General features: G+C 59.0%; 3 protein-coding genes across 5 annotated transcripts; 1 reads left to right on the top strand and 2 right to left on the bottom strand.

The window, feature by feature from the left end:
- Positions 1 to 299: 299 nt before the first annotated feature.
- On the bottom strand, positions 300 to 7582 carry VPS51 (VPS51 subunit of GARP complex). Its single transcript, XM_051622091.1, has 10 exons — positions 7379 to 7582; positions 6518 to 6647; positions 6259 to 6405; positions 5466 to 5688; positions 4080 to 4821; positions 3503 to 3721; positions 2538 to 2759; positions 2000 to 2121; positions 1632 to 1719; positions 300 to 995 (listed from the first exon to the last, which is right to left on the bottom strand). Exons 1-10 carry the CDS (start codon positions 7568 to 7570, stop codon positions 735 to 737), a joined length of 2346 nt encoding a protein of 781 aa, XP_051478051.1. The 5' UTR covers positions 7571 to 7582; the 3' UTR covers positions 300 to 734.
- A 2985-nt stretch (positions 7583 to 10567) lies between these two features.
- Positions 10568 to 14501, bottom strand: BET1L (Bet1 golgi vesicular membrane trafficking protein like). 2 transcript variants are annotated; one of them, XM_051621223.1, is made up of 4 exons: positions 14434 to 14501; positions 13064 to 13155; positions 12155 to 12211; positions 10568 to 10945 (listed from the first exon to the last, which is right to left on the bottom strand). In XM_051621223.1, the coding sequence occupies exons 2-4, from the start codon at positions 13127 to 13129 to the stop codon at positions 10778 to 10780; spliced, it is 291 nt and encodes a 96-aa protein (XP_051477183.1). In that variant the 5' UTR covers positions 13130 to 13155; positions 14434 to 14501; the 3' UTR covers positions 10568 to 10777. The 2 variants fall into 2 exon arrangements, with proteins under 2 accessions (XP_051477183.1, XP_051477181.1); XM_051621221.1 differs by lacking the exon at positions 14434 to 14501 and adding an exon at positions 13707 to 13796.
- On the top strand, positions 13875 to 25561 carry RIC8A (RIC8 guanine nucleotide exchange factor A). 2 transcript variants are annotated; one of them, XM_051621219.1, is made up of 11 exons: positions 13875 to 14006; positions 14980 to 15165; positions 17646 to 17693; positions 19797 to 20411; positions 21033 to 21127; positions 21614 to 21764; positions 22379 to 22474; positions 22715 to 22859; positions 22987 to 23131; positions 23558 to 23677; positions 24485 to 25561. In XM_051621219.1, exons 2-11 carry the CDS (start codon positions 15082 to 15084, stop codon positions 24603 to 24605), a joined length of 1620 nt encoding a protein of 539 aa, XP_051477179.1. In that variant the 5' UTR covers positions 13875 to 14006; positions 14980 to 15081; the 3' UTR covers positions 24606 to 25561. The 2 variants fall into 2 exon arrangements, with proteins under 2 accessions (XP_051477179.1, XP_051477180.1); XM_051621220.1 differs by lacking the exon at positions 13875 to 14006 and having other exon boundaries at positions 14349 to 15165.
- Positions 25562 to 26058: the final 497 nt, after the last annotated feature.

Genomic DNA, 26058 nt, shown 5'->3' on the forward strand with positions numbered 1-26058 from the left:
AGCACTTGGGCTGGTGCCTACTGAGGTTTTTTGTCACCACCTTTCATGGTTTGGGACCCTTTCAGGTTCTCTCACACTTCATCAGCCCACTGTTGTCTCACCCCAACTCTCATCCCTGCATAGGACAGGTTGGGGTCCCCCGCCATGGCCCCATGGGGACAGAGGTGACCAAGGGACCCAGGCCTCTAAGTGATGCTCCTTCATCCCTACACACCCACACTGCCCCTCAGGACCCAGGTGTCTGACCCTGTTGTGTCCCCTGCCCACCCCAGGCACAGGCAGGGGACACAGGACACAGCTCACACATATTTTTTTATTGTCCCCAGCTGTGACAAAGGGGCTGTGCCCAGGGTGTTCCCAGGTATGAGGGGCTGTCACCAAGGGGGGGGAGGATGGCATGGTGTGTCACTGGGGCCAAAGGAACAACATGGGGTGTCACTGGGGTGTGGGGTGTTACTGGGGCTGGGGGAGATGATGACGTGGGGTGACCCTTTGTGGATGTGGGGGCAGGGGGTGTCCATGCACGTTGTCGTGTGGGGACAGGGTATGTCCTTGTGCGTTGCCACGTGTGGGAGGACACAGGGAGTGTCCCCATGTATGTGTGGGGACTCACGGGGTGCAGGTCCATCCCCAGGTAAGTAACAGGACCTAAGACACGTCCCCCTGCCAGAGATGTCCCTGCTGGGCTGTGCCAGTGGTGCCACGTGCGACAGGCCAGCCCGTGTCCCCAGCCCCTACCCGCGCTCGCAGATGAGCTCGACGACGCTGTGCTCCATGGGGACGGGGTCGAGGCAGCGGTGCACGGCGCTGGCGGCCACCTCGTCCAGCAGCCCCTGCACCACCCGCTCGTCGGCGGCGAAGCGCCAGAGGTAGAGCTGCAGGTAGTGCCCGTCCACCTGCACCTGCTGCAGCCCGAAGCGCCCCAGCGTGCGCAGCCGCACGCACTCCAGCAGCGTCTTCAGGCTGATCTTGATGATCCCCGTCAGCACCGACACCTGCAGCCAGGGGACAGCGGGGACATGTGGCACGGGGGCACAGGGATGATCCCAGGACAGGAAAGCCCCAGGTCACACCTGCACGGGGACGTGGGGACATCCCTCTCCGAGCCACCAGATCCGAGGATACCCTGGGCACCAGTCCCCACGGAACCCCCCCTGAGTCCTGACAGGTGAGGTGTGGGGACACTGGGGACATGTGACACATGGGAACGGGGGCTCCTTTGGCCTGGATTTTTCAAGTGCAGGAAGGTCCCAAGTCCCTTTGGCACATGAGGGACACCCTTGTCCTGGGTGCCACTGCCAAGCCTGGACAAGTGGGACAGTGGGACACAGGACACGAGACACACGGGGATAGAGACACATCCCTGGCCTGGCTGCTGGGAGCACAGGGATGTGGGGCCCCTCTAACCCTGGTCATCAGCTGCAGGGAGCCCCAGGTTCTGCCACATATGACAGGGGAGCATCAGGGGACACCCTTGTCCTGGTCATCAGCTTCTGGGGACTCCCTGGGCCCAACACCTAGGCCATGGGGACACCAGGGACATGTAAAGGCTGGGAAGGTGTGAACCTTGGGGACACAAGGAGCGGGGCAGGGGGGCCCCTGGGCACATGGGGATGTCTCTGTGGCCTCACCTTGTTGAACTCGACAGGGCTGAAGATGTCAATGCGTTCGGAGAAGAGCTTCTGGATGTTGCTGAGCAGGTGGGTGTCCATGGGGGCACTGGGGATGGTGACACCAGGACAGTCAGGGACATGGGGACAGTCAAGTACTTGAGAAAGCCAGGGGATGTGGGGACAGGGACAAAGGGACAGGAGAGGCAGGGATGGGGACACAGAGATGGTCTGAGGATGCAGGGGCAGTCAGGGGATATTGGGACAGTGTGGGGACATGAAGCGGGTCACGGGGAAGATGAAGCGGTGGCACAGGGAGCACAGGGGTGACAAGGTGGCCCTGGGGGTGGCCAGGGGGTGGCCGAGCAGTGTTGGGGTGAGGGTCTGACCTGGGGGTGTAGCTGGGGGCGTAGCGGCCGGGGGCCCGGGAGCTGCTGTAGACGGAGAAGGCGCGTCGGCTGGAGTCGCTGCTCTGCGCCCGCCGCACGCCCTCCTCGAAGAGCTGCCCCACCTGCGGCACCACACCCGTCACCCAGAGCCCCACGAACACCCACTGGGACCCCCCAGCACCCCTCAAATCCTCTGGGACCCTCCTAAGCCCTTCTGGGACACACAGAGATCCTGAAGGACCATATGGGGACCTTGGGCCTATGGGACCCCTCTTGACCCTTCAGAAACTTCAGCCCTGATCCCTCAGGACCCTCTGGGATTCCCAACTCTCCCAGGACCATCTGGGACATCTGAGACCTTGCAGGGAGGACTTTAGTGACCCTCTGGAGACTTGAAAAGGCCTCGAGGACCTTATGGTGACCTCAGAGATTCCCTCTGGACCTTTCAGGGACCTCAGGGTCTCTCCAACGACCCTTTGGGACTCCCCCCCGGGGGGACTTCAGACCCTCCCCAGCCCCTCGCGGGGGGCTGCCCCACCTGGACGTCGATGGCGGTGATGTCCTCGACCACGCGCTTCATGACGGCGCGGACGTTGCGGGGCTCAACGGTTCCCAGCCAGTCCCGCGTCTCCACGCTCTTCCGCAGCATCTGGGCCACGGCCGCGCCCTGCGCCTGCACGTAGTGATCCAGCAGCCGCTGCGCCGCGCCCCGCGCCTCCGCGCACAGCGCCGGGCCTGGCGTCACTCCCAGGCCCGTGTCCTGCGGGGCGAGGGACACAGAGACGTGGGGAGACACGCAGGGACACCCCCAACATGGCACTGTCCCCACCCTCAGCACTGGCTCCCCGAGCCTGGGGATACAGAGGACGTGGGGACACGCAGGGTATCCCCCGTGACTGCACCATCTGATGTCCCGGGGACAGGGGGACATCACGGGACACGTGGGATGCTCTCCAGGCCACCCCACCTGCAGCAGCATCACTGCCACCCTTGGGACATCTAAGAGGACTTGAGGACACACAGAAGCCCCTTGGAGATATTTGAGAGACACTGTCCCAGGTAATGACCCTTCTGCCACCCCCAGGGTCACACCCCCAAGGGGCACGGGGCCACAGCAGGGCACAGGGAGGGACTTTGGGAGATTCTGGGGTCCCTCAGGAATAGCTGGGGGACATAGAAAGACAGGAGGAGGATCCCCATACCTCCACGCACACCACTATCCCCACCAGAACATTTTGGTGGGCATGGGATCAGAGGGGAACTTGGGGACATTTCAAGTCCCCTTGGGGCCATTTTGGGAACAATCAGACCATTCTGGGTCCTCAGGGATGCTTTAGGGACAGAGGCAGAAGGAAGTGCCCTGTGTCTCCACAGGCACCAGGGTACCCACCGCCATGTCCTGAATGGACACTGGCACACAGAGGGACCCAGGGCCAGTTGGTGACACCTTCGGGATGTTCAGGGTCCGCTCTGGGCCCTTCTGGGGCAGCTTTGGGGGCTCACCTGAGGGGGGAACTGCTCGTCAGTGAGAGTGAGGATGTAGCTGATGGTGGTGGCCTCGTAGTCCAGGCAGAGGCGGGCGAGGAGCAGCAGCAGGGCCGGGGGGGCTGCAGGAGCCCCCCGCTCCGCGGGGCCATCAGCAAAGCCACGGGCGGTGCGGCACAGCCAGCGCATGAAGGCCACCACCAGCCCCTCGCGCACCGCTGCCACGCAGAACTCCCCCTGCCACCAACAACCTGTGTTACGCCCCAGAAGTATCACCGTGGGGCCCCAAAACCCCACAAAGTTCCCCCTGCAAGCTCCAAACCACTCCAGTCACCCCAAACTGCCCTGTGGGACTTCCAAATTTCCCATGACCCCCCCCCCCAGCTGCCCTGTGCATCCCCAAAACTACCCCGTGCCAACCCTGGATCACCCCAGTCACCCCCAAACTGCCCTGTCGGACTTCCAAATTGCCCATGACCCTCTCAGCCACCCTGTGCAACCCCAAAACTACCCTGGATTACCCGTCACCCCCGAACTGCCCTGAAGGACTTCCAAATTGCCCAGCACCCTCCCCAGCCCGCCCCTGCAAGCCCACCTTGAAGTAGGGCAGGCTGGCGAAGGCCACGTCCCTGGCGGTGAAGAGCTGCACGTAGGCCAGGACGGCCTTCAGCTGTCCCAGGATGGAGGAGGCCAGTGTGGCCAGCAGGTCGGGCAGGCCGGGCCCCTCCTTGCCGGGGGGCCGGGGGGCGGCCAGCGCCTGGCGCACGTCGCCCAGGCAGCCCAGGAAGAAGGTCTGCAGCGCCCGCAGGTACCGCTCCACCCGCTCGCGCGCCGCCCGCGCCACCAGCGCGGCGCCCGCCTCGGCGCCCGCGGCCGGCAGCAGCTCCAGCAGCGCCCGCAGGCGGCGGTGGAAGCGGTCGAGCGCCCGCACCAGCAGCGACGTGTCCCCCAGGCCCCGCTCCAGCGCCAGGCGCCGCTCCAGCAGCTGGAAGTAGCGGGCGGTGAGGGCGGCGGCGAAGGCTTCCAGGCGGGAATCCCCCGCGCCCGGCCGGCCCTGGAACAGGCTGCGGTAGGACGCGGCCAGCAGGCACAGGTTGCCCACGAAGGCCGAGCTGCCGCGGTCCACGAAGTCGAGGATGTCGGAGGCGGGCGGCGGCGTGGCAGCTGCGCCCGAGGGGTCGGGCCCGGGCAGCTCAGCCTCCAGTGCCGCCAGCTCGGCCTCCAGGCGTGCGCCGGCCTGGCTTAGGAACTCCTCACACAGCTCCTCCGGCGGCTCTTCCAGCTGCAACAGCATCTCCACGCACTCCGTGAGCTCTTTGGGGTCCAAGGTGTCATCCCTGGTTGGGAGGAGAAACGGGAGGTCACTTGGGAAGGTGGGAGGTTGCGGGGTTAACAGCGGCACAGCAAGAAAACCAGGAATAAGCAACAAAAGCCATCAGTAGGCTTCAGAGTAAACAGTAATTATTCAAAAAACTAGGGGAAAAAGATACCTGACAACATCAGCACCCTAGAAGTTAACAGGAGCTGCAGTAATAACTCACTAAAGATTGTCAGTAGGTTCCAGAGCTTACAATACTAATGAAAACTCACTACACACATTACAGCTCTTCTGCAGGTTCCAGAACTGTCCCTTCACCACAAAACCACGAGGAGCCTTTGAAGAGCCCTCAGGGGTGGTCATTTACCCCCTTGCTCTGCCCAAAGGACAGCTCTCCGGGTTGTGATCAGTGGGCCCAGGGTAAATGCCTCCTCCCCAGAACGTTCCTGGGGGCTGTTCTCCTTAGGCTCCAGATCGATCACCCCTGGCCCTTGCAAAGCTGTCTCCTGCTTATCAGTAGGTGCCAGGGTTAACAGACCACAACCACCACTGCCCCATCAAGAAGGCTGTTTCCCAGAGCCGCCACCAGCGGGTTCCCACGTGAACACCCCCCCGAACCCCGTTTCCAAGCGCTGCCACCAGCAGGCTGCAGAGGGGACGCACCGCAGGCGCGCGCGGAGGCGCCGGGCCAGGTCGGCCATGATGGCGTGGCTCTCGTCCTCGATGGCGCGGAAGGAGGGCAGGTGGCGGTAGTGGCGCAGGACGGCGCGGGCGCGGGCGAAGCAGCGCAGGGCGCGGGCCGGGTCGCCCCCCGGTGCCGCCCAGCGCCGCAGCCGCCCCGGCACCTCCACCAGCGACTGCAGCTTCCGCAGCAGCGCCTGCACCCCTGGGGGGTGGGGGGTCAGGGGTGAAAAAGGGGCAGGGGCAGGAGAAAGATTAGCCCCCCCCTGGGGCCCGCCCAGCACCCAGATCTGCCCCTCAGATCCCACCATCCTCCCATTGTCTGCTGCCAACACCCTGGATCTGCCCCCCCTTGGGGCCTTCTTACCCCCCCCGATCTGCCCCTCAGCATGATCTGTCCTCCAACCCCCCCAGTTCTGACCCATAACCTCCAGATCCGTCCCAGCAAGGACCCTCCCTTCGATCTACTCCTACCCACAAGATCTGTCCCTAAGATCCCTCCAACCCCCCGGATCTGCCCCCTCGGCAGATCTATCCCCCCCCCGGATAGACCCCTCAGCCTTCCTCCTCATTACCAGCCCTCCAAACCCCCCAGTTCTATCCCATAACCCCCAAATCTGTTCCCCCAAGGATCCCCCAGCTCCCTTCAACCTACCCCAACCCCCAAAATCTGCCCCCAAGTCCCCAGACCTGCCCAGTAGGGCCCACTCAACCCCTCAGACCTGCCCACGTGCCCCACGACCTGCCGCTCAGGCCCTCCCTCAGCCCCCCGTACCGGCCAGCTGGGCGCCGCGGCGGTGCCCGTCCTGCAGCGCGGCGCTGACGCGGGCGCTGGAGGTGCTGATGGCGGCCATGTTGGCAGCCAGGTCGTCCATCTCGGCCTCCATGCGCCGGAAATCGACCTTCATCTTTCGGATGGTGTCTGGGGAGAAGGGCCCGGACGCCTGGGTCCCTCGGCTGCCCGGGACACCCCCCCGCCCCGGTCCCTCCCGGACGCCTGGGTCCCCCCCCCCCCGCCCCCGCCCGGTGCTCACCGGTGGCCGAGATGAACTTGTTGTAGTTCTCGTAGAGCAGGGTCTGCATGTCGCTGTCCAGGGCGCGGATCTCCCGCCCCAGCGCGGCCTCGCGGGCCAGCAGCTGCCCCAGGGGGCACTCGCTGCGCACCTGCAAGGGGCAACAGTCGCACAACTGCCCCCAGCCCCACTGCCCCCCCCCGTGAGGCACCGCTCTGGCCCCCAGTTTGTTCCCTGGAGCCTCTAATTGCCCCCTCGGCGTCCTCAACTGCCCCCCTCAAGCTCTAACTACCCCCCATAGCCCCTCTGGAACCTGAAGCTGCCTCCCAGGACTGACAACTGCCCCTCAGACCCCTAATTATGCCCCTGGGTTCCTCCTGGGATCTGGAAATGACTCCCAAGAGCCTCCAGCCAGCCTGCGGGGATCCTCAACTGCCCCCCAGGAGCCCTAACTGCCCCCCAAGGGCTGCTAACTGCCCCCAGGAGCCCTAAGTGCCCCCCGAGGGCTGCTAACTGCCTCCCAGGAGCCCTAACTGCCCCCCAGGAGCCCTAACTGCCCCCCGAGGGCTGCTAACTGCCCCCAGGAGGGCCCCCATACTGTCCCCGCTGAGACAACAGCGTCCCGAAGAGCCCCCATGGGATCAGACCCACGGGGTGCCCTGGGGTCCCTCTTGGGGTGCCCTGGGGTCCCGGGGGTGCCCTGGGGTCCCGCCCAGCCCCCGCGGCTCCACGCGCCGCCCCAAGGACCCCTCTGAGGGGCTCCCGGGGGGTCCCCGGCGCCATTTCGGGGTGATCCGGGGGTCCCAGAGCTCCCACTCGGGGGGGTGTCTTGGGGGGGGGGGGAGCGGCTCGGGGAGAGGTCGCGGTGAGGTCAAAGGTCACCTTATTAAGATAAACTTCCGGGTCGAAGCTGGGCCCGTCGATGTCCGCGGGGTCCGGGGCCGCCTCCCCCGCCCCGGCCGCGGACGGCCCGTAGTAGCGCTGCAGGGGCCCGTGCGGCCGCCGCCACCCGCTGCCGCTGCCGGCCTCGGGGCTGCCCGCGGCTCCGCTCCCCGCCGCCGCCTCCTCCGCCATCGCTCCGGCACTTCCGGCGCCGCCCGGTACTTCCGGCCCTTCCCGCAGCGTCACATCCGCCGGCGCCGCCCCGTGGCCGCGGGGACCGGCCCGTCACGGCGCGGACACGCGGGGCCGGTCCCGGGGCCGCCTCCGCTGGGCGGGGACGGGCAAGGAGACACCGGCCCCACCGGGAGAGCCAGGGCGGCCCTGGCCCGTCCAGCCGCCCGTGCCCGCCGCCGTCCGTCGGTCCCCGTGCCCCCTGCTGCCCCGTCCGCGTCCCCCAGGAGGTCCCTGTCCCCGCAGACCCCACCGGGAGGGTCCCGGGGGGGCTGGGGACACGTCCCGCCCCCCGGGCAGCCCCGGTTCTGCTCGCCGGGCCGCGGCTGCTGCCGGGGGGGGACGCGGAGGGCGCTGGAGACCCGGGGGGCTGGGGCAGGGACCCTGCCCGTGCCGCGGGCAGGGCGCGCCGCTTTGGGTGGGACACGCCGTCATATTGTGTGGTTTTTTATTTTCCCCTTCCAGACGGCACCGACCACGTCTCAGGAACCTGCGGCTCCCCAGAGACCTGCAGTCCCGTCCCTGGGCGACTCCGATCCCAGGAAGCCGCAATGGGCGCCTGGGTTCAGAACGTGATGAGTTCCAGCGTCTCGTCCCACCAGCACCCAGACCTGCCCAGGCCCTCGGCAGGGCCCCGTGCCTCACCTGCGGCTGGCGCTGGCAGCGGCGCGCAGGGAGATCCGCGCCATTCCACGGCGAAGGAGCCTCCGCGGGGACCTGCGGCTGCACCTTTAGATGGCGCTGGGAAACCGCACCAACAACCGCAGCCCGCGGCCGAGTCCGGGACAACGCAAACGCTCCCAAATACTTGTACATTCCCCTGGAGCCGGGGGTGTGTGAGGAACATCTGCTCTCATTTTTATGCCGCAGAAAAAGCACTGGAATGTTGGGACTCTGGGAGAGCCAAAGCCAAAATAAACAAGTACTCAAATAAGGAAATATTTAGAAAATGCTGAGGGGCAGGAAGTGGGATATGTCCAAGAGAGGATGTCCCAGCACCAAGGCTGTTGCATTTGATCCTACTCCTTGTCCTTGTGCTGCTGTTGTGATCAACCCCTGTTCTGGATCCTGCCTTCTCCCATTTCCACTCCCTCAGCATGTTGCTGCGGTTCAAGATTCTCGTGCTCCACACCAGAGGTCACACATCCCCACCCAGTTTTTCCCAGGACTTCCTAGTGTTGCAGCTCCAACTCCCAGAGGGTTGAGCACGGTTACACGGCGCCATAACCAGCTCCTGAAAGGAGATTCCAGCTGAGCAAAACATTCTAAAAGCAGGACTTTATTTACACCAGTAAAAGCCAGTCAGGCCCACCATGGCTACGGAGCCCTTCGTCAGAAGTCACAGGCCTCAGAAAAGCAGCACAAAGCCCATCACTTCACCCGTTGTTCTTCCAGATGGAAACTGCTCAGAGCTGCCACGTCCTACCAGAGGTGCAGGAAGAAGAGCCAGAGAAGGTCACTGCTGCTTCCTTCCTACTTGTCTTCCTTGCGTGTTTTTTTCCCCAAATGTGGAAAAAAAAGACACCTCATCCAGTTAGTGGAGTATTGAGTTATCAGCCTGGCACAGCTGGAACACAGGACAACACAGCCCATGTACAGATCTGGAGGACCCAGGTTAGTCCAAGGACAAAGGAATTCCTACTGGGTACAAGGGGGAGACCAAAGGAACATCAGCCATTGAGGGAATGAAGGGTTGTTGGGGAGGAGAAAGCCTGCAGGCTCAGAGGAGGAACAAGCACTTGAGTCCTGCAGAGGGGCTGTTACAGGAAGGAAAGACAAGGAAGCAAAGACTTCCAGCGAGGAGAAGCAGAACATGTGAGCAGCTGGTACAGAACACAGAGAAGATGAAAGGCAGCAGCTCTGCTGGCTGGGAAGTGGAAGGTTACACAACAGGCAGGGGGGCTGTCTGAAGAGAGAAATAATGTTTTATTTTTAATTCATTTTTCTTCCTCCCAACAGCGTTTCTAAAGCTACAGATCTCTTACTTCAGTCATAGGCAGACTTAGGTAACTCCACTGTAGCAGAGCTGGGGTGGTGAGGGCCGTGAGCAGCCCCTGGAGCCACCCAGAGGGTGCAGGGAGGAGGGAGACCCCAGCTCCTGCGCCCCATCGACGGGCAGGGGGTGTCTTCCCACACAGCTCACACCAGCACAGGACAGGCACAGCCAGAGCTTCTCTGGTTACCTTCTACAAGAATAAATAGATAAACCAATCCTTCCTTGACCTCCCACCACCACCTCAGCAGCTCTGCTGAGCAGTTTCCCTTGACGTCAGCCCCTGCTTTTATTTGTACAACGTCCTCCCCAAGTGCTCTAATACCAGGGTATGATAATAGCTGTAATTAACTGGATGTTCAACATCAGATTTTCTTTACAGTCATTTAGTATTCTAGGGGAGGGCATCTGCAAATGTGTGGGAAGGTACTGGGAGATGCTGTATGTGTGCAAATCAAGGCAGCTTATGGACTTTGGCCCTTCTTTCTTGCAGGGTTCATCCCTAGCTTCACCCAGGATGATAAAGAAGACCCAGCTAGCAGTTAAAGAATCTCTTGCTCCTCTGCAATCATTAGAGAGCATCAGGGTCCAGATCTACTGTTAATTATGTTTTAGAGCAGTACAGACTTCATTTCAGCCTAGGGCCACCAAAGTTACCAACAGGTCTTCAAGTCAAGGGGAAACTGAGGCCAGGTATCACCTGAGCAGCCACGCTGGAATGTAAGTCACACATTCACACTTCCAAACCTCCTAAATCAGCATCCTGAACTCCACAGCTTCCAAAGCTTGGCTGGTTTATTCAACTTCTAAGTACTGATGAGTCTCTGTGAGCCCCATCTCCTCATGAGGCTGGTGCTGAGCACTGGGCAGGGGGTAACACCAAAGCAGCCCTTACAGCAGGCTGTGCGACATGGACAAGGCAAGAGAGGAAGCTGTGAGCATTTGACAACACCAGCATCGTGTGATGCATGAACCTTAGTTTAGAATCAAACAGGCATTTTATAAAGAGCTGTCTGAGACCAGCCAGAACAATGACAAGAAGCTGGTGGAAAGAAAAGTTATTTGGAAGGTCTGTGGAACTCCTCAGACTCCACTACAGGGCAGGCTGAGGAAGGCGTTGAGCAAGTCTGTCAATTGTCGTGTTGTTTGTTTGTAGAACTTGCAGAACAACAAGCTCAGGTCCCTGCTTTGGACACAAGGTAGTAGAGGATGAAGAAAACAACGACCAGCCCAGCTGAAACAGAGCAGAGCAGCCTGCGGTTGTCCCTCCCGGAGCGCGCCATGCCGGAGAACCGCTTCACGCTGCCGCTGAGCAGGCCAGTCACGCTCAGGAAATCTGAGTCCTGAGCAGGAGAGAAAATGCAGAGGGAAGCATGATAAGCAGATGAAGATATCCCCGAAGAACCTCCCACTTCCTGGCTAAAACACGTGTGCACAGGGGGCTGCGCAGTCACTGCCCGTCTCTGCACACCCACCGCATCTCTCTCAGGCCCTTCCTGTCCCAGGCTCCGGCTCCAGGAGCAGCACCATTCCCACCGGGCCCAGAGTGGGGACACAAAAAGGACAGGGGAGGGTCTCTTCCAAAACTAAAACAAAACTGCCTCCCCTTTTCTAAAACGGGGTCTACCTGCTGCTGGACCGTTCAATCCTTCCCATGCAGCTTGTTCTGCTGGGAGCAGCTTGTTAACAGCTCCAACCAGAGGACACCTCCCTGCACGGGGCAGGCCCAGCAGCACGGACACAGCTGACAGTTCTGGCCATTAGTCCTGTTTCTCCTTCAGCATGGCATGGCCATGTGCAGCTGTGCCCGATGTGGCATACAAGTCTTAAATATCACAGTCATGCATTTTTATTTTGACTTCTGATCTGTTCTCCCTATCCACAAACTACTCGGAGCTTCTGCTCTTGTTGCTCCTGAAATGCCTCAAAAACTTCTTGGTAACAGCAGCACAATTTCACCAGGAGTCATGGCCTTTCTCCAAAAAATCCTCAGTAGGTAACCCCTCTGCTGCAGGCATCTGCTGTTCTGGCCTCTCCCTGTGATTTTCCATCAGCAGCCAAAGCTTAAGCAGCAGATGACTCTGGGAAGCAGCTGTGGTGTCCCCGGGGCTGTGGGTGATGGCGGAGCAGGCACCAACCGACCCAGAGCACCAGCTCTGCTGCTCCTGGCAGGAGCCTGGCTGCTAGTGTGACCCTGAGACATCAACAGCAGTACCAACAATCAGAGCAGGGGGGCAACAGGCCCCTCTCCCAGCATCGGCCACCAGAGGCAGCTCTGCAATCCCAGTCAGGAGCTAATCCCACCTGTGTTTCCTGCACCAGTCTCTCTCCAGATGCTCAGCACCAACTGTCTTGCCCCTTTGGACAAACTGACATTGGCAGCTGCTGAGTCTTGGTGTTTACATACCAAGAAGCCCACTGGAAATGGGTTTAGCTGGTTTGCCCTGGTTTGCCAGACCAACCACCGACTTAGCTAGCTTTGAACTGCTGTCAGACTTTCAGAGTTAATTGCACAAAAAAGCTGGGCTTTTCCCATCTCCCTGGTTCCTTACCATGCCATCCAGGTAACGGTTTTGCTCGTCAGCATCTTTGTCAATATCCAGAGCCAGCTACACAGGGGAAGGCAGGAAATGGGAATTAATGAACTTTTCATGTAGAGAGAACCTCCAACCCGTCTAGTGCTGGCAGAATTTGAACTGCACATCAGAGAAGCGAGCCACTGCTTCCCTGTCTCTTAAGATTCTCATTTTGTTACAGGTTGTGGAACTTTTTCAGCTCTGCAGTGCTGAAAATAAAGCCTGTCTGAAATTGTCACATAGAGGGCAGGAGTATTTACATGCTGGGACACCACAGCAGGAATTCAGAGTCTTCCCTTCCACAAGGCAAGTCACTGACTTCTGTTAAGCCCTAAATCAAAATATTTTATGTTAGTAGGAGCAAACTGGCTTTAAGAACACCACTTGCACACAGACACGTGTAGATGTGGTGCTTTCAGACACGGTTTAGTTGTGGGCTTGGCAGTGTGCTAGGTTAGTGGTTGGACTTGATGATCTTAAAGGTTTTTTTCCAACCCAAACGATTCTATGTTTTTTCAAAACTAATTTGCCTGAATTTTTATTGTGACTTTTTTCCTGAGGAGGTGTGCTTAGCAATACCCCTCTGTGCAGCTTTTACGTTTCTCTCTGTGACTGAAACTCCTTCCCCGAGTGCTGTGAAAGTGACATCACTCCCTTTAGATGATGGTGCTAAGCCTCAAAAGGAAAGTGGAAATCCATAGAGCCGTCCCTGGCACTTCACAGGTGACAGTGAACCATCGCCAGCACCCGAGAGCCATGAACGCCCAGGAATCCTTCTGCACTGAGCACAGGGTCGCATCTCCCGCAGAACCTGCGGGAGCAGCCTGGATACGGACGCCCTGTCCCTCCTTCCCCGCGGTGCCTGCCGGGGGCTCGGCCACTCACCGACTTCAGCCTGGTGACCTTGCTGGCCAGGCTGTCTGCCATACGCTTGTTCTCCGCATCCAGCATATCCTCCACGGCACCTGGACTCTGACCTGGGGGGAAAACAGCAAGCAGCAGTTTCACCTGGCCCGGTACCCGTGTATTTGCCCACCTGACGTGGCAGTCGCGGCAGCGTCAACTTGTTGCCCGACTGGTCCCTCACTTGCCACCGAGGCCGTGACGGCCGCCTCCTCGCGCCTGCGGCACCAGGAAACACCCCCAAACCGTCTTTGACAAAAACACCCCAAACTTTCCCCAAAGGGACCAGCTCAGCGCCCCTGACCCGCGCCCCGAGCCACCAGCACCAACGAAGCCGCACAGGGTCCTCGTGCCCCAGCGACGCCTCCCGCCGTGCCCCCCTTCGGGATCGGGGCGAAACCGCGCGAATTTGGGGCACTTCTCCCCCTTCTCAGCCGTACCGGGGGGCTCCCGGCTTTGCCTCCCCGGGCCCGCAGGCCTGAGGCGGCTCCCAATGGCGGCAGCCCCCCCTCCCCGATCCCCTCCCGCCCCTCAAGCGGCGCGGGGACCCCCGCCCACCCACCCCCCCAATGCGGACAGCGCGGGGGGAACCCCTGCCCGGCCCCCCGAACGCTCAGCCCCGCACCTCGGCCCCACTCCGCCATGGCGGCCCCGGGCCCCGCCTCCGCGGAACGGCCCCGCCCGCCCGCCCGGCTGCTCGGGGCGGCCCGCGCGGCGGCTGCGGCGCTGCCGGGGCCCCGCGCCCCTCCCCGGGGCCGTCCTCACCCCCCGGGCCTGCCCCGCCGCCGCCCCCCGGGGCCAGGAAATGAGGCAGGAGGCCGGGGAGGAAGGTGCCGGCGCTTCCCTCCCCGCCGGGCCCAGGCTCCCCGCGGGCGGGCCGGGGTCGGGCCCAGCCCCAGCCCCGCCGAGGGACTCCGGGCCGCAGGTACCGCCAGCGCCTGGCCCGGCGCAGAAAGGGGCCTGGAGGGGGCTGAAAGGGGCAGGTAACGGCGCGGGAGGGAGGTGCAGACGTGAGGAGCGAGCTGGGGGTGCGGGGCGGCGGGAGGGGGCACGGCGGGTGCTGCCGGCTGCTCTCGCCGTCCCCCCGAACCGGGGAGGGGGCGGCCCCCCCAGCCCGGGGACACCGGGGGGCCCGGCCCTGCGTCCCCGAGCCCCCCCGTGGCTGTGCGGGGCAGGGGGGGAAGGACCTGGCGATGGCCCCCGAGCCCGGCGCGGGCTCGTGCGGCCGGGGCTGTTGGGCCCGCACCGGCCCCGGCGCTGCCGCGGTTCGCGCCGTTAGGCGTTAACTTCCCCGCAGTCCCGGCTCGCCGGGCTCCAGGGGCTGTTGAACTTGCGCCTGTGTCTCAAATCACCTCATCGTCCGCGTCCTTATGCGCCTCGGCTCGTTCCCGTGAGTGTGGCGGGGCGCGGAGCCGGGCGGGGCTGCGGCCCCTCGGTGCGGGCGGCCCTGCCCGGAGCCAGACGGGAGGTGCGTTCCTGCCTCTCCGGCCTCCCCTTCATCCCTCTTTACTCCACAGGCACGTTTCTGGAGGTTTCCCCCCCCCCCCCGCCCTGTGCAGGAACAGAAACCAGGCCAGCCAGGGGAGGAGGAGGCAGAGCTATTTCGGGGAGCTGCTGTTATCTGCTCTCTGTTAATCCCCCGGCTGGGTGGGGGAAGGTTTTCCCGGAGCGCTTTGCTGGGAGGGCTCGTATTAAACATTGGAGAGCAAAGAGGAAGAAGAGGATTAGTGGGAGAGAGAGGAAGCCAGCTGCTGGTTTTACGCGGGTTTTCCATCTGCTCTGCTTTTATGGGTGCCACAGCGTGAGCCGTCTCACTTGGCTTTGGTTTTGTTGTTTTTTTTTTCCTGCTGTTTTGTTTTTTTTCCCCTCTTTCCTCTCCTCACCCCCTTCCCTCTCAGGTCTCTGTCTGCTGAGGTCCCTGGGCATCACTGCTCCCCCAGAGCCCCCTGGCGCCCCTTCCTCCCAGTCCCACCTCCTGCTGGAGCGGAGCTGCGGGCACGATGGAGCTCAGGACGGTGGTAGCCACGGTGGAGAGCGGGGAGCAAGACACGGTTCTCAAGGTGCTTCAGGTCTACAACCGGGAGGTGAGTGAGCACCAGACCTGCTGGCAGCTGCTGCTGTTGACAAGCCTGGCAGCAGGTTGGCCGTGTTGTGGGATCCTGCGCCACCCGGTAGCCGTCCCCAGCCTGTCTCCTCTGATTGCATCTGCCTGCAGTGACTGCCATGAAAATGGTACAGACGGCTTCATCTTGTACCTGCAGATGGTTTGTTGCTTGGTGTTTTGCTAGGGAGCAGCTAAGCAGCCTTTCTTTCTCTTGGTTCCTTGGTATGCTGGAAGTAGAGCACATAGAAGGGAGTTCTTTCTTTATTTATTTAGTAATTTAAAAATTATTATCCAGATCCCAAGTAAAACCTGGTAGGGAAATAAACATCGGTGTGAAGACCAAGTAGGAGGAGTTTTCTTGTTAAGGCAAGGTTTGGAGGTCATAAAGCTGAGGCCTGGGGAGGAGCTGCAGGTGAGATGGGAGTTGTGATTTGCAAGTAAAATATCATTAGAGGCAGGTGGGGATGGGCTGCTGGATTTTGATACAGGTGCCTGATCTGAAAGCTGACAATGAGAACAGCAATACTAAAAAAAACAGAAAAAGGAATTTTTGGGAAGCAGAAGTGGAATTGTCTCTAGCCTTAAAGTGGCAAAAGATTATCTGTGGAGCAAATCCCTTTTGAAATAGATTCTGGTTGTCAGGGAAGTTTCCTTCCGAGGGTTTCCACCAGGATAGGGCAGGTCCTGCAGATCTCTGTGACTCACTCTGCACCAGGCTTGAGTAGGTGGGAAGCCAGCAGGGAAAACCTGGGAATATTTTGCACAAGTGTGCAAGAGGGAGAGTGTTCAACTGTTACCAGCAGTCGGTTTTGAAACAGGGGAGAGAGCAAGCTGGGAAGGAGCAGGTCCCTGCTAAAGACAGTTCTCAGGATTAACATCATCTGCAGCAGGTGCAGTGCTGGAGAAACCAGGAGTGCAAATGGAGTTTGGGGTGGAACCAGTTGCAGGCATCAAACCACGATGTTTTCTGTCAAATTCCTCCAGCTGGAGCCTTTATTGATGTGTCGAGTTTAGGAAACTTGAGGAAATGCCAGTGGTTTTGCTTGCTGGGCGAGGAGAGATGGAGCAGTCCAAGAGGGTTATGAAACAGCAGAAGAACCAAACAGCTTCCTTGCATCATTTTTTATTGTAAAAAAGTAACGGTACTGTGTGCTTTTTCTGGGGTTGTATTTTAACTGATTGTTGCCTACAGAGTCAATTTTTGACTGCCAGGAGTAAATCACAGGTATGGCAAAAGGGCTGGGCAGCCAGACAACTGGCAAGGGGCTGAATTCATTCAAGGGGATGAGCTCAGGTGTTCAGACCTGTTGGTGGGAGATTCATGAGCTGTGATCCCTCAGGAGAATGAGTCCAGAGTATAAGAATGATTGATTGTGGTAAGACTAATTACTGAGCAGCTCTGTAAATGTGAGCAGTGTAGCTCAGTAAAAGGTGACAGTGATGGGAGAAATGATACAGTATTTGCACATTCCTATCTCTAGATCTAGCTGTATCTGTACCTATCTAATTAGTGGTTTGTAAGTATTAAACCTTTTCTTTCTCACAGCTTGGATCAAATGCTGTTTTGGGGTAGATGAGGGATCACTGGAAAGTGCTGCTTGTCACAGGGGGCCTGTGATCCCCTGTGCTGCCCAGGTCACTGGCAGCAGATGCAGTCAGAGAGGAGAGTGTCTGTGGGAGAGCAGCCAGAGGAGACAACACAGGAATGGTTCCTCTGAGCAGAGAGCAGGATGGTTTGTTAAGGAGGGGGGCATTGTGAAAGTGTAGAGATTGGGTCTCTTGTGTTTGGAGAACATTACCTGAATAGTTCACATGTAACAAGGAGACAGTACTTTATCTTGGCCAGGAAAAAGAACAAGAAATGCCAAGGGGAGAAATGTGTAGGCACAGCTTGGTGGTGTCACTGAGCAGAGGAATTACCAGCTATTACGGGATGTTGGGATTGTGATGAATACCCACTTTGCTGCTGCAGATTTAAAAATAAATCCACTCATCAGATGGGCACAGCTTTGGCCCGGGGCTTTCAGCCTGCACTGCAGAGCCAGGAAGAGGGCAATGGTGATGTTCAGCACGGGTGTTGTTCGAGGATGAAAGAGAAACGGGCTGCAGAACAGTGGGAACCTGGCTCAAGGAAAGCACCTCAGACCTGGTGGTGTGGTCCATCTCTGTGCTCTGTGTTCCCCCAGCTGTGAAGCATGCAGTTGGAGTTGCCTGGTGGTGGGAACAGCATTGGGAAGAAAAGGCTCTTGTCCTGTTTCTCAGGAGCCTGTGCTGCTTGTTATCAGCCTGTGGCACTCCTTGCTGTGCCGGCTGCTCCAGAGCTGTGCTTGCTTTTGCTGTGTGTTGAGGGACCTGCTGCTCTCCAGCTGAATGCCCCCCCCCCCTTGGCTGGGGGAAACAGTTCTGTGGGTTTGTCACCTATTGCTTGTTTTGACTGGTGCTTTTGTTTTGCCCCCACAGAAATCTCAGTGCTTCATCTTTGACGATGAGGAGCGGGAAGAGAGGAAGGTAGGCACGTCCTTTGCTTTCTTCCTCTGGTCAGGGGAGTAGATCTGCTGCTACTTCTCTGTGCTCTTGTCCAGCAGGGCTTGGTGGTGGCAGCTCCTACAGGGAAAGAAAGAAGCGTTTGGGGAATAGTGTGCTCAGGGCACCTGGCTCCAGTTTTGCATCAGTATTTGGTGTTGTAGGATGAGGGTCAGTGTCCTTCCTGCACTGGCAAGCCCTCTGGGTTCACCGATGTGTTATAGTCTCAGCCACGGGGGTGTAAGAGGTGTGACTGTGTGTGGTGGCATGAGTTTGCTGGGCAAGGGTGACAGTGGCATGCAGGCCTCTGGTGGGTGTGTGTGCTGTGAGCCAGCTGCAGGGTCTGACTGGGGCTGCATCTTAGCAGATATTAGCGGAAGAGTTATTAAACAGACATGAACAGATGCTTCAAGCTGGTGCAATCTGGCACTTGATGGAAAGAACCCCTCCTGCCTGTTCCTTTCTGCTCCTGCAGCTCTTTAATGCCAGGGCAGACCTTTGTGTGGCTGCACGTGGTTGGTGAGCTGATCTACCTAAAGAATAATTTTTTTTTTTCCCCTGGATTATTTTCCAGCTGGATCAGTTTTATAGTCTTAATTCACTGGTGGGTTGTGTTGATGCCTGTGTTAGCACAGCAAGTGTGGGCCAGGCAGCCAGGGTGGAGAATGGGACCTCTTTGGTCTGTGCTGGAAGCTGTTCCATGTGCATCCCGAGATGTAGGACTGGATCTCAAAGGCCTCAGCTCTTTGCCTTGCTCTGGGTGTGTGAGCTGGGACAGTCACACAGGCCATGAACTCAGGCACAGCCTTGGCCTGCCCCACTTCTGGGGTGCATGCCATGATGTATGCATTGTGCATCACCATCTCTGTTCTTCTGAAGGTTCAGCCCCTCTGGGACCTCTTGAACCAGAGTCAGAGGCTTTGGTTACTCACAGCTGTGTCTTAACTCCTGTGTCCCTGTCTTCTTGTATGGAAGGAGAGGAATGGCTATATCCTTTCAAGGGTGGCATTTTGGGACATGCTGCATGAGCTGAAGCTCATTCATTTCTGCCAGCTTCACATCAAGGACTAAAATTATTTTTTAATTTAAATTTTTTTTTTCTTTGTTCCTTCCCTCAGTGCTTTTATTATTCTGAAGTGTAACTGGTGGGGCTGTGCTAAGCCTCTTGCACTGAGTGGCAGCAAACCTGGCAGCCTTGGAGTCCCTGGCTCTTGCAGTGTGGCTGGCGGGACACGTCATGCCAGAGCCCTGGGGAGAGCTGTCCCCTGCAGGGTGTGTCTGAGCAGAGCAGTGGGGCTGCACCCTGGGGACGTGCAGTGCTGCTGTGTGGGGCTTGCCCTGCTCTGCTGCTCCTCCCTGGCTGTCACAGGTGGGGCTGAGATCCACGAAGGTGAAATTTCCAGCTCTTGTGAATTGGTGTTAGTGGAGCTCTGCCTGTCTGTACCTACAGAGGATCTGGGCTAGTAGGTCTCCAGACAGCACTGACGTTTAGGGAGGTACTACTTTTTTGAATCTCCTGAGGTCTCCTCACCTCCTTTCCCAGGGCATCGTGTGCTCTGCTCACTTTGCTCAGGTCCTTTTACCCTCCTTTGGTGGTTTTCTAACTCATCTCAACCTTTTCAGCCTGTTTATGGAGCCCCCAAAACAGATGCCTCCCTAATCTTAAGGCTCTGGGTGCGAGTAGAGAAGTGCTGATAAGTTGGCTGTTGCTCATGGTGAAGCCATGGGGGATGTTTTTGCCCTGCCCTCTCTTTGCATAACACAGCTGTCACATCAACCATGTTGGCCTGAGCCACCCTAGCCATGGGTGAAGCTGAAACAGAACAGCAGCCTCCTGGTCATGCTCTTCCCTCACATCTGGTGTCCTCTCCCAGCTGTTTCTTGCTGGGTGTCCTTGCCCGGCCTGGATCAGTATCAGATGCTGGAGCCAAACACTTCCCAGTGCTTCCAAGCACCCACCTGAACAGAGCCCATCACAGACCTGTCTCTGGATGGCCACTGGTGTCTCCCAGGGCAGACCATTCCAGGGGGTGGGGGAGCACTGTGAAGTGTCAGTGCACCAGGATTTCTTCGTTTCCAACCACACAGAAAATGGCCCAGCTGCTGATCAAGTTCCTGGAGAGAGAGCTGCAGCCGTCCTGCCAGGTCACCTGCTTGGAGAGCATCCGCATCCTGTCCCGGGACAAGCACTGCCTGGACCCCTTCACCACCAAGGAAGGCCTGAAGACCCTCTCCAGGCACGCTGGCATTGATTCCTCAGAGGAGCTCATCCGGGAGGTCCCAGACTTGGACGTGATCCTGGAGTCCCTGAAGTGTCTGTGCAACATTGTCTTCAGCAGCCCGCGGGCGCAGGAGCTGACGGCCCAGGCGCGGCTGGTGGTGGGCCTGGCCCGGCGCATCAAGCTCTACAACGAGAGGAGCTTCCCCCACGAGGTCAAGTTCTTCGACCTGCGTCTGCTGTTCCTGCTGACAGCCCTGAGGGTGGACGTCAGGCAGCAGCTCAGCCAGGAGCTCAGGGGCATCAGCCTGATGACCGACACCCTGGAGCTGACCCTCGGGGTGAAGTGGTTGGACCCTTACGAAGTGGCCACTGAGGAGGGACTTCTCCCACCTTTGCCTCGGCAGGAGACCGAGCGGGCCATGGAGATCCTGAAAGTGCTCTTCAATATCACCTTTGATTCCAGCAAGAGGGAGGTGGATGAGGTGAGCTCCTGGGCTGTCCCACCCTGCTGTGTTTGCCTGTCTCTGAGCTGTGTTTGGCTGCTGGTTTCTCCTCTTGCATCTCCTTGGGTTACTGTGGCCCTCAGGCAGCTCCTGGGTGCCTGTAAGGGGGGCAAGAGACCTCTGTGTCCATGTGTCCAGACCTTCCCCCCTAGAGCACAACCTCTGTCCAGTGCATTATGAACCCTTAAGACCTTGGGAGTGTTACCATTGAAAAGTTGGGTATTTGTCCTTCTTAATGACATGATCCGTTAGGCAAGCGGGAGAGCAGAGCCCCCAGATGACTCACTTCTGAGTGTGGCCTGGTGCTCTCTCACCTTTGGAACGAGGTGGAAGGAAGGTGTGATGGAGAACATCTCTGGCTGATCAATGGGCCTGTTTTGTGGCCTCTTCCAGCCCTCAACACGATGTTGTAGGGTGAGGGGAGAGGTGTCAGGCAGCAGGAACACTGTGTTGACTCTCGAAGCAGAATCAGGAGGCTGGTTCCACTGACACACCCTGTTGGTGGGAGAGCTGGGCTGTGGGCTGCAGGCCAGCAGGCTTTGGGGGTGGGGGCTCCCCTCCCTTTCTGATCCAGGTTTTCCTTTTCTGTTTTGGGGCCAGGAAGATGCTGCTCTGTACCGGCACTTGGGTGCCCTCCTGCGCCACTGCCTGATGATCGCTGCGGATGGGGAGGAGCGCACGGAGGAGTTCCACAGGTCTTTGTTAGATAACGAGGTCATGATCTGCCCTGGAAACAGGCTCTCCCCAGGGCAGATCCTGCCTGACCTGGGCATTAACACCTTCTGCTTGTTTGGTAATTGTGGAGGTCACTGCTGACAAATAGCAAGTTATTTAATTGTCTGTCACCTGTGCCGTTCTGGGGCATTGCCTCTGGCCGCCACTGGCCAGACCTTTGGCTACTCAGATTGGTCCCACTTGTTCCCTGTGTCAAGATCCATGGCTTCTCAATTGTCACTGCAGTCGCCTTGGACTCCCAGCCAACAGTTCAACTACCCAAAAAGCAGTTTTTAATTTATTCCCTTTTAGTGGTGTGAGGAGCTTGGGTTGCAGTCCAGAGGCAGCTTGGATCTCAGGGTCCTCAGACTCCTGGACGTTAGGAATGAACCTTCATTTCTGGATAGCTGAAGGACTTCTGTGAACAAAGACCTGTGACTGTGTTCTCTTCTCTTTTATGTGCTTAGCCACACGGTTAACCTTTTGGGCAACCTGCCCCTGAAGTGTCTGGATGTCCTCCTGACCCCCAAAGTCCGGCCAGGCTCACTGGAGTACATGGGTGTCAACATGGATGCTGTCAGTATCCTGCTGGATTTCCTGGAGCGGCGCCTGGACAGGGTGAGTTGTGAGACTGCTCCTTCCCACCCCATCACTGCAGGGCACCTTCCCTTCAGCCTGGAAAAGCCCAGTTCATGGAGCACCAGTAAGGTGTGGCTGGTTTGGAGAAGCCCCTTTATAGAAGGGGCAGTCTTTACCAGAGGCAAAACTGTGATGGTTGGTAGGACTGAAACAGCGTCAGTTGGCTGGGAAGGTGACTGTGTCCTGGCTATGGGCCAGGTGGTGAGGTTGGTTGAGGGTGAGGTGGGAGATAGTGGTACCAGAGCTCTGCTTCACTTGGTGGTGATCCTAGTGGGCAGCTTCTGGAAGCTGGAATTGCATTCTTGTCAAGCTGGCTGTGGTTTTATGTCTCTGGAGCTATTCCAGAGGGGCTGGAATGTTCCTGCTGCTCTGGATGCCCCACACCAGCATTTCCAGAAGTGCTGTGCCACAGCGCAGGGCTTGGAAAACCCTGTGGTTTGGGAGGGCTGGAGCACTGACAGGCCTGTAGCAGGAGCTGGAAAGCTTCGGTGTGTCCGTTCCCTGGTGGTCTGTGCTTGTGTTCTCTACCAGAAGCCAGACAGGCTGAGCTTGGTGTCACTGATGCCTGGTTGGCTTTGTGGACGCTTCTGCAGGGCCACAAGCTGAAGGAGAGTTTGACCCCTGTGCTGAACCTGCTGACTGAGAGCGCCCGGGTCCACCGCCAGACCAGGAAGTTCCTGAAGGCAAAGGTACAGGGCAGCAAGTGCTGAGGGGAGGAGGGCAGCCAGGGGCCCGGGGACTGCTCTCCTGCAAGGACACCTCCCTCGCTCTGCGGCTCCCGGCAGGCGGGGGGTGGAGGCCTTTGGAACCCACGGCGTTTTTACTCTGGTTGTATGACTTTTAGCTGATGGTTAAAGGCACATCTGTTTTCGCCTGAGCCGCCCTTGCTGTTCCAGCTCCCCCGATGCCCTCCCTGCGTGTCCCTGCAGGTGCTGCCGCCGCTGCGGGACGTGCGGAACCGCCCGGAGGTCGGGAACGCGCTGCGGAACAAGCTGGTGCGGCTGATGACCCACATCGACACGGACGTCAAGCACTGCGCGGCAGAGTTCCTCTTCGTGCTCTGCAAGGAGAGCGGTGAGCAGCGCCCGTCCCGCGCCGCCAGACCCCTGCGGCGGAGCCGAGCCCCCGGGGGGCCGTGGCAGGGCTGGGACCTTGCTGGCGGGAGGGGAAGCACAGGGCGGTCTCTCCCCGTCTCCCGCAGTGTCGCGGTTTGTGAAGTACACGGGCTACGGGAACGCTGCCGGGCTCCTGGCAGCACGGGGCCTCATGACGTGTGATCGGGAGGAGGGACAGTACTCGGAAGATGAGGACACGGATACAGAGGAGTACAAAGAGGCAAAGCCCAAGTAAGGAAGGCTGCTCCTCCTGTGTGGCACCCCTCTTCCTACACCTTGTTCCCACTCCTGCTCTGTCCCTGCCTTCGTCTGCCTCCCTGCCACCCCCCTGTCCTGCTCTTTCATGTGAGCGTTTCCTTCTGCATTGCTTGGCGGTTTCCCCCTCAGCTTTGATGTCCTGTTCCCCCCTCTCTGCCTGCCTCTTGGCTGAAATGCCCCCGTGGCCAAGCTGCTCGGTGTGCAGGACATTCAGGAAGAGGTTGGAAGTGCCACAATGTGCTGTGATAGCCCTTGGGGCTAATGAGATGGGCAGCACTGAGAACCAGCCTTGCTGTTGTGGGCCTCTGCTCCATAGAGCCAGAGAAGGTTTGACACAGCCCTTTTCTCACTCCTCTGCTTTCCCTCCCTCCTTTGCCCCTGGCCTTGCTGTTCTTGCAGCATCAACCCTGTGACAGGACGTGTTGAAGAGAAACTGCCCAACCCCATGGAAGGGATGACTGAGGAGCAGAAGGAATACGAAGCCATGAAGTTGGTCAACATGTTTGACAAACTGTCCAGGTACTAGAAAACCCTTTATGTTCCTGTCTGCATCAGTGCCTGTGTTGTCTGAGATTTGTTTCTCACAAACCTTCCTGGGGATGTGTTCCCAGGGCCACCACTAACCAAAGGGAAATACTTCCTTAAGCTGGTCCCTGTCTTGTGCAGGGGAAGGCACTGCAAGCCCTGCACACCTCTCTGGCATGATGGAATGCCAGGAAATTCCTGGCATGCCTGTGCTGTGTTTCCAGGCACCTGCTGCCCTGGCAGGTTTGTCCAGGTGCTCAGTGGAGCAGCTGCCACTGTCCTGGTGAGGCTGCTCAAAGGAAGCAGGGTTTGGAGACAGATGGCAGCCAGTGCCAACAATCCCCTTCCCTGCAGGAGGGCAGTCATGTTTCATCCATCATTAATAGGTGCCCTGGAGGAAGCCATGGTCTGCGGGCTGAGTTCAGACCACCCTGGGTGGGATGGGGCAGTGCCCTTCATGTCCCTGTTTCCATCGGGTGCTCAGCAGCACCGATGCCAGTGCTGATTTTCCTCTGGCAATCCTGTACCACACCCAGCAGGGCCCTAAACCTGAGCCTGTTCCAGGGGGCCTGAGGAGGGCAACACTTGTGGGTGGCCTCCAGCCATCCCTCACCTGCTGCAGGGTTTAAGGCTGGAACTGACCCTCCTTCCTAAGCAGGGATTCCTGGTGGTGGCCCAAGGCCGTTCTGGGCTGCCCTGGGGGGGTTTCCACACGCTCATTGTTCCTGCCCTAGTGCTGCTCTGTTCTGTGTTGTCTGCTGCAAGTCAGTGTGACCTTCCTCCTCTCCTCCCTGGCCGCAGAGAGCAGGTCATCCAGCCCATGGGCATCACGCCCAGCGGCAGCCTGGCCCCCATGGACAGCGCCATCCACGACATGGCTGAGGAGAGGTCCTCGTCCGACTCGGACCTGGGGCTGGACTGATCCAGGCCTCTCGCCCAGCCTCGGAGCTGGGGAGCCTCCCTCTGTGCTCCCTCCAGAACTGGTGCTGCACCCAGAGGCTCATCCTAGGACAGGACTCTCCCTGTGGGATCGGGATCCAACCTGGACCCCTCACAGTCCACACCAGGGAGCACCTCCAGCTTCCTTCCCAGCTCTGTCACCACCTCTTCTCCCAGAGGGTCTTCACGGCCTGGCTCCACCTTGGTGACTCCTGTCAGCAGCCTTGAGGATTCCACACTCCAATTTGCTTCCAGGATTTTTCCAGTAGGATTTTTTTGTTTGTTTAAATACACGATGTTTGGGAAGAAGGGTGGGAGGGGGAGGATCTTCCTGTCACACCCTCGGGGTCCAGCGATCTGTGAAGCACCCCATCTATGTGCCCACACTTGGGGGGTGTGTGGTGGGTCCCACGGGTGGAGCAGCTCCCCAGGGACACAGCAGGGAGTGTGGGAGGGGGTCGAAGGGTCCAGTGTAGCAGTTCCTGGGAGCAGAGCCCACGGGGTGCCGGGGCAGACAGCTGAGTGTGCACGACTGAGCACGTTCCCGTGGGCCACGGGAGAGCAGCACTCCAGGGGCTCCAGGAACACTCTGCTGTTCCGCCCCTGGCACTGAGCAGCCTTCCTGCTGCCACAGTTCAGTGCTTGGCAGTGTCCTGGCCCCGGCTCCCTCTTCCCAATTGAGAGGCCAGAACCTGTGTGTTGTGCTGCTCCTCCTCTGCCTTGGCTTTCCCATGGGTCCACTGCCCTTCACACCAGGGGCTGGGCCTGGTCCTGTCCTCTGCTGTGGCGTAGACTTGTCTTCTGTTTTGTTCGTTTGTATTTCTTTTTAAAGAAAATGGTTTTAAGGAAAATGTTCCAGTTTGTCTCATGTACCAGAGTTCCAAAACTTAGTATCACAAGTAGGAATGCAAAGTGCTAGAATAAAGAAAACCTGACAAACGGGTGTATGGCCATGATTCATGGAATGGGAGAACTCTGAGTCAAAAGTGTCTGGTTTTTCTGACTGGCACGTGGTTCTACTCCAATCACCCTGAACTTCACAGTTTTATTTGGGAGCTAAAGTTGGGCTGAGCCAGAACCTTTCCCTGCCCCATGACCAGCAAGTGCCCCTGTGAGGCAGCAGGGCTGGGGCTCCAGTGGGGAGGCAGGATGGGCACCACGGGAGGCACCAGGAAATCTGGGTCTGGGGGGATGCGGAGGCAGGGGTGAGCAGTGGGTGGAGGGGTCTGCAAGTGTTGCTGCCTGTGAGGTTGTAGGAGTCGGTGCTTGTTTGCTGAAGAGGGTCTGTGAGGTGGAACACTGGAGGTAGGAGGCCTTGTTCAGGTTAGTCCTGCAGGGATGAAGGATTTCTTCAGTAGTTGTGATTACAGCTCCAGGCCGTCCCAGTATTGATGTAAAGCTGACCCTCTGGGATTCACAGGCAGGTTTCTGTCACC

The sequence above is a fragment of the Apus apus genome, chromosome 5 (genome assembly GCF_020740795.1).
Source record: "Apus apus isolate bApuApu2 chromosome 5, bApuApu2.pri.cur, whole genome shotgun sequence".
NCBI classification, from domain to species: domain Eukaryota; kingdom Metazoa; phylum Chordata; class Aves; order Apodiformes; family Apodidae; genus Apus; species Apus apus.

Coding starts and splice junctions, on each gene's coding strand:
- VPS51 (XM_051622091.1), bottom strand. CDS start 7,570: ATGGCGGAGGAGGCGGCGGCGGGGAGCGGAGCCGCGGGCAGCCCCGAG. Junction 5,689..6,258: donor CCGCGGCGCCCAGCTGGCCG/GTACGGGGGGCT, acceptor CCCACCCCCCAG/GGGTGCAGGCGCTGCTGCGG. Junction 3,722..4,079: donor CCAGCCTGCCCTACTTCAAG/GTGGGCTTGCAG, acceptor TGTTGGTGGCAG/GGGGAGTTCTGCGTGGCAGC.
- BET1L (XM_051621221.1), bottom strand. Junction 12,212..13,063: donor AGGTCACCAGGCTGAAGTCG/GTGAGTGGCCGA, acceptor TCCCCTGTGTAG/CTGGCTCTGGATATTGACAA. Junction 10,946..12,154: donor ACCGTTACCTGGATGGCATG/GTAAGGAACCAG, acceptor TCTCCTGCTCAG/GACTCAGATTTCCTGAGCGT.
- RIC8A (XM_051621219.1), top strand. CDS start 15,082: ATGGAGCTCAGGACGGTGGTAGCCACGGTGGAGAGCGGGGAGCAAGAC. Junction 22,860..22,986: donor CGTGCTCTGCAAGGAGAGCG/GTGAGCAGCGCC, acceptor CGTCTCCCGCAG/TGTCGCGGTTTGTGAAGTAC. Junction 23,132..23,557: donor TACAAAGAGGCAAAGCCCAA/GTAAGGAAGGCT, acceptor CTGTTCTTGCAG/CATCAACCCTGTGACAGGAC.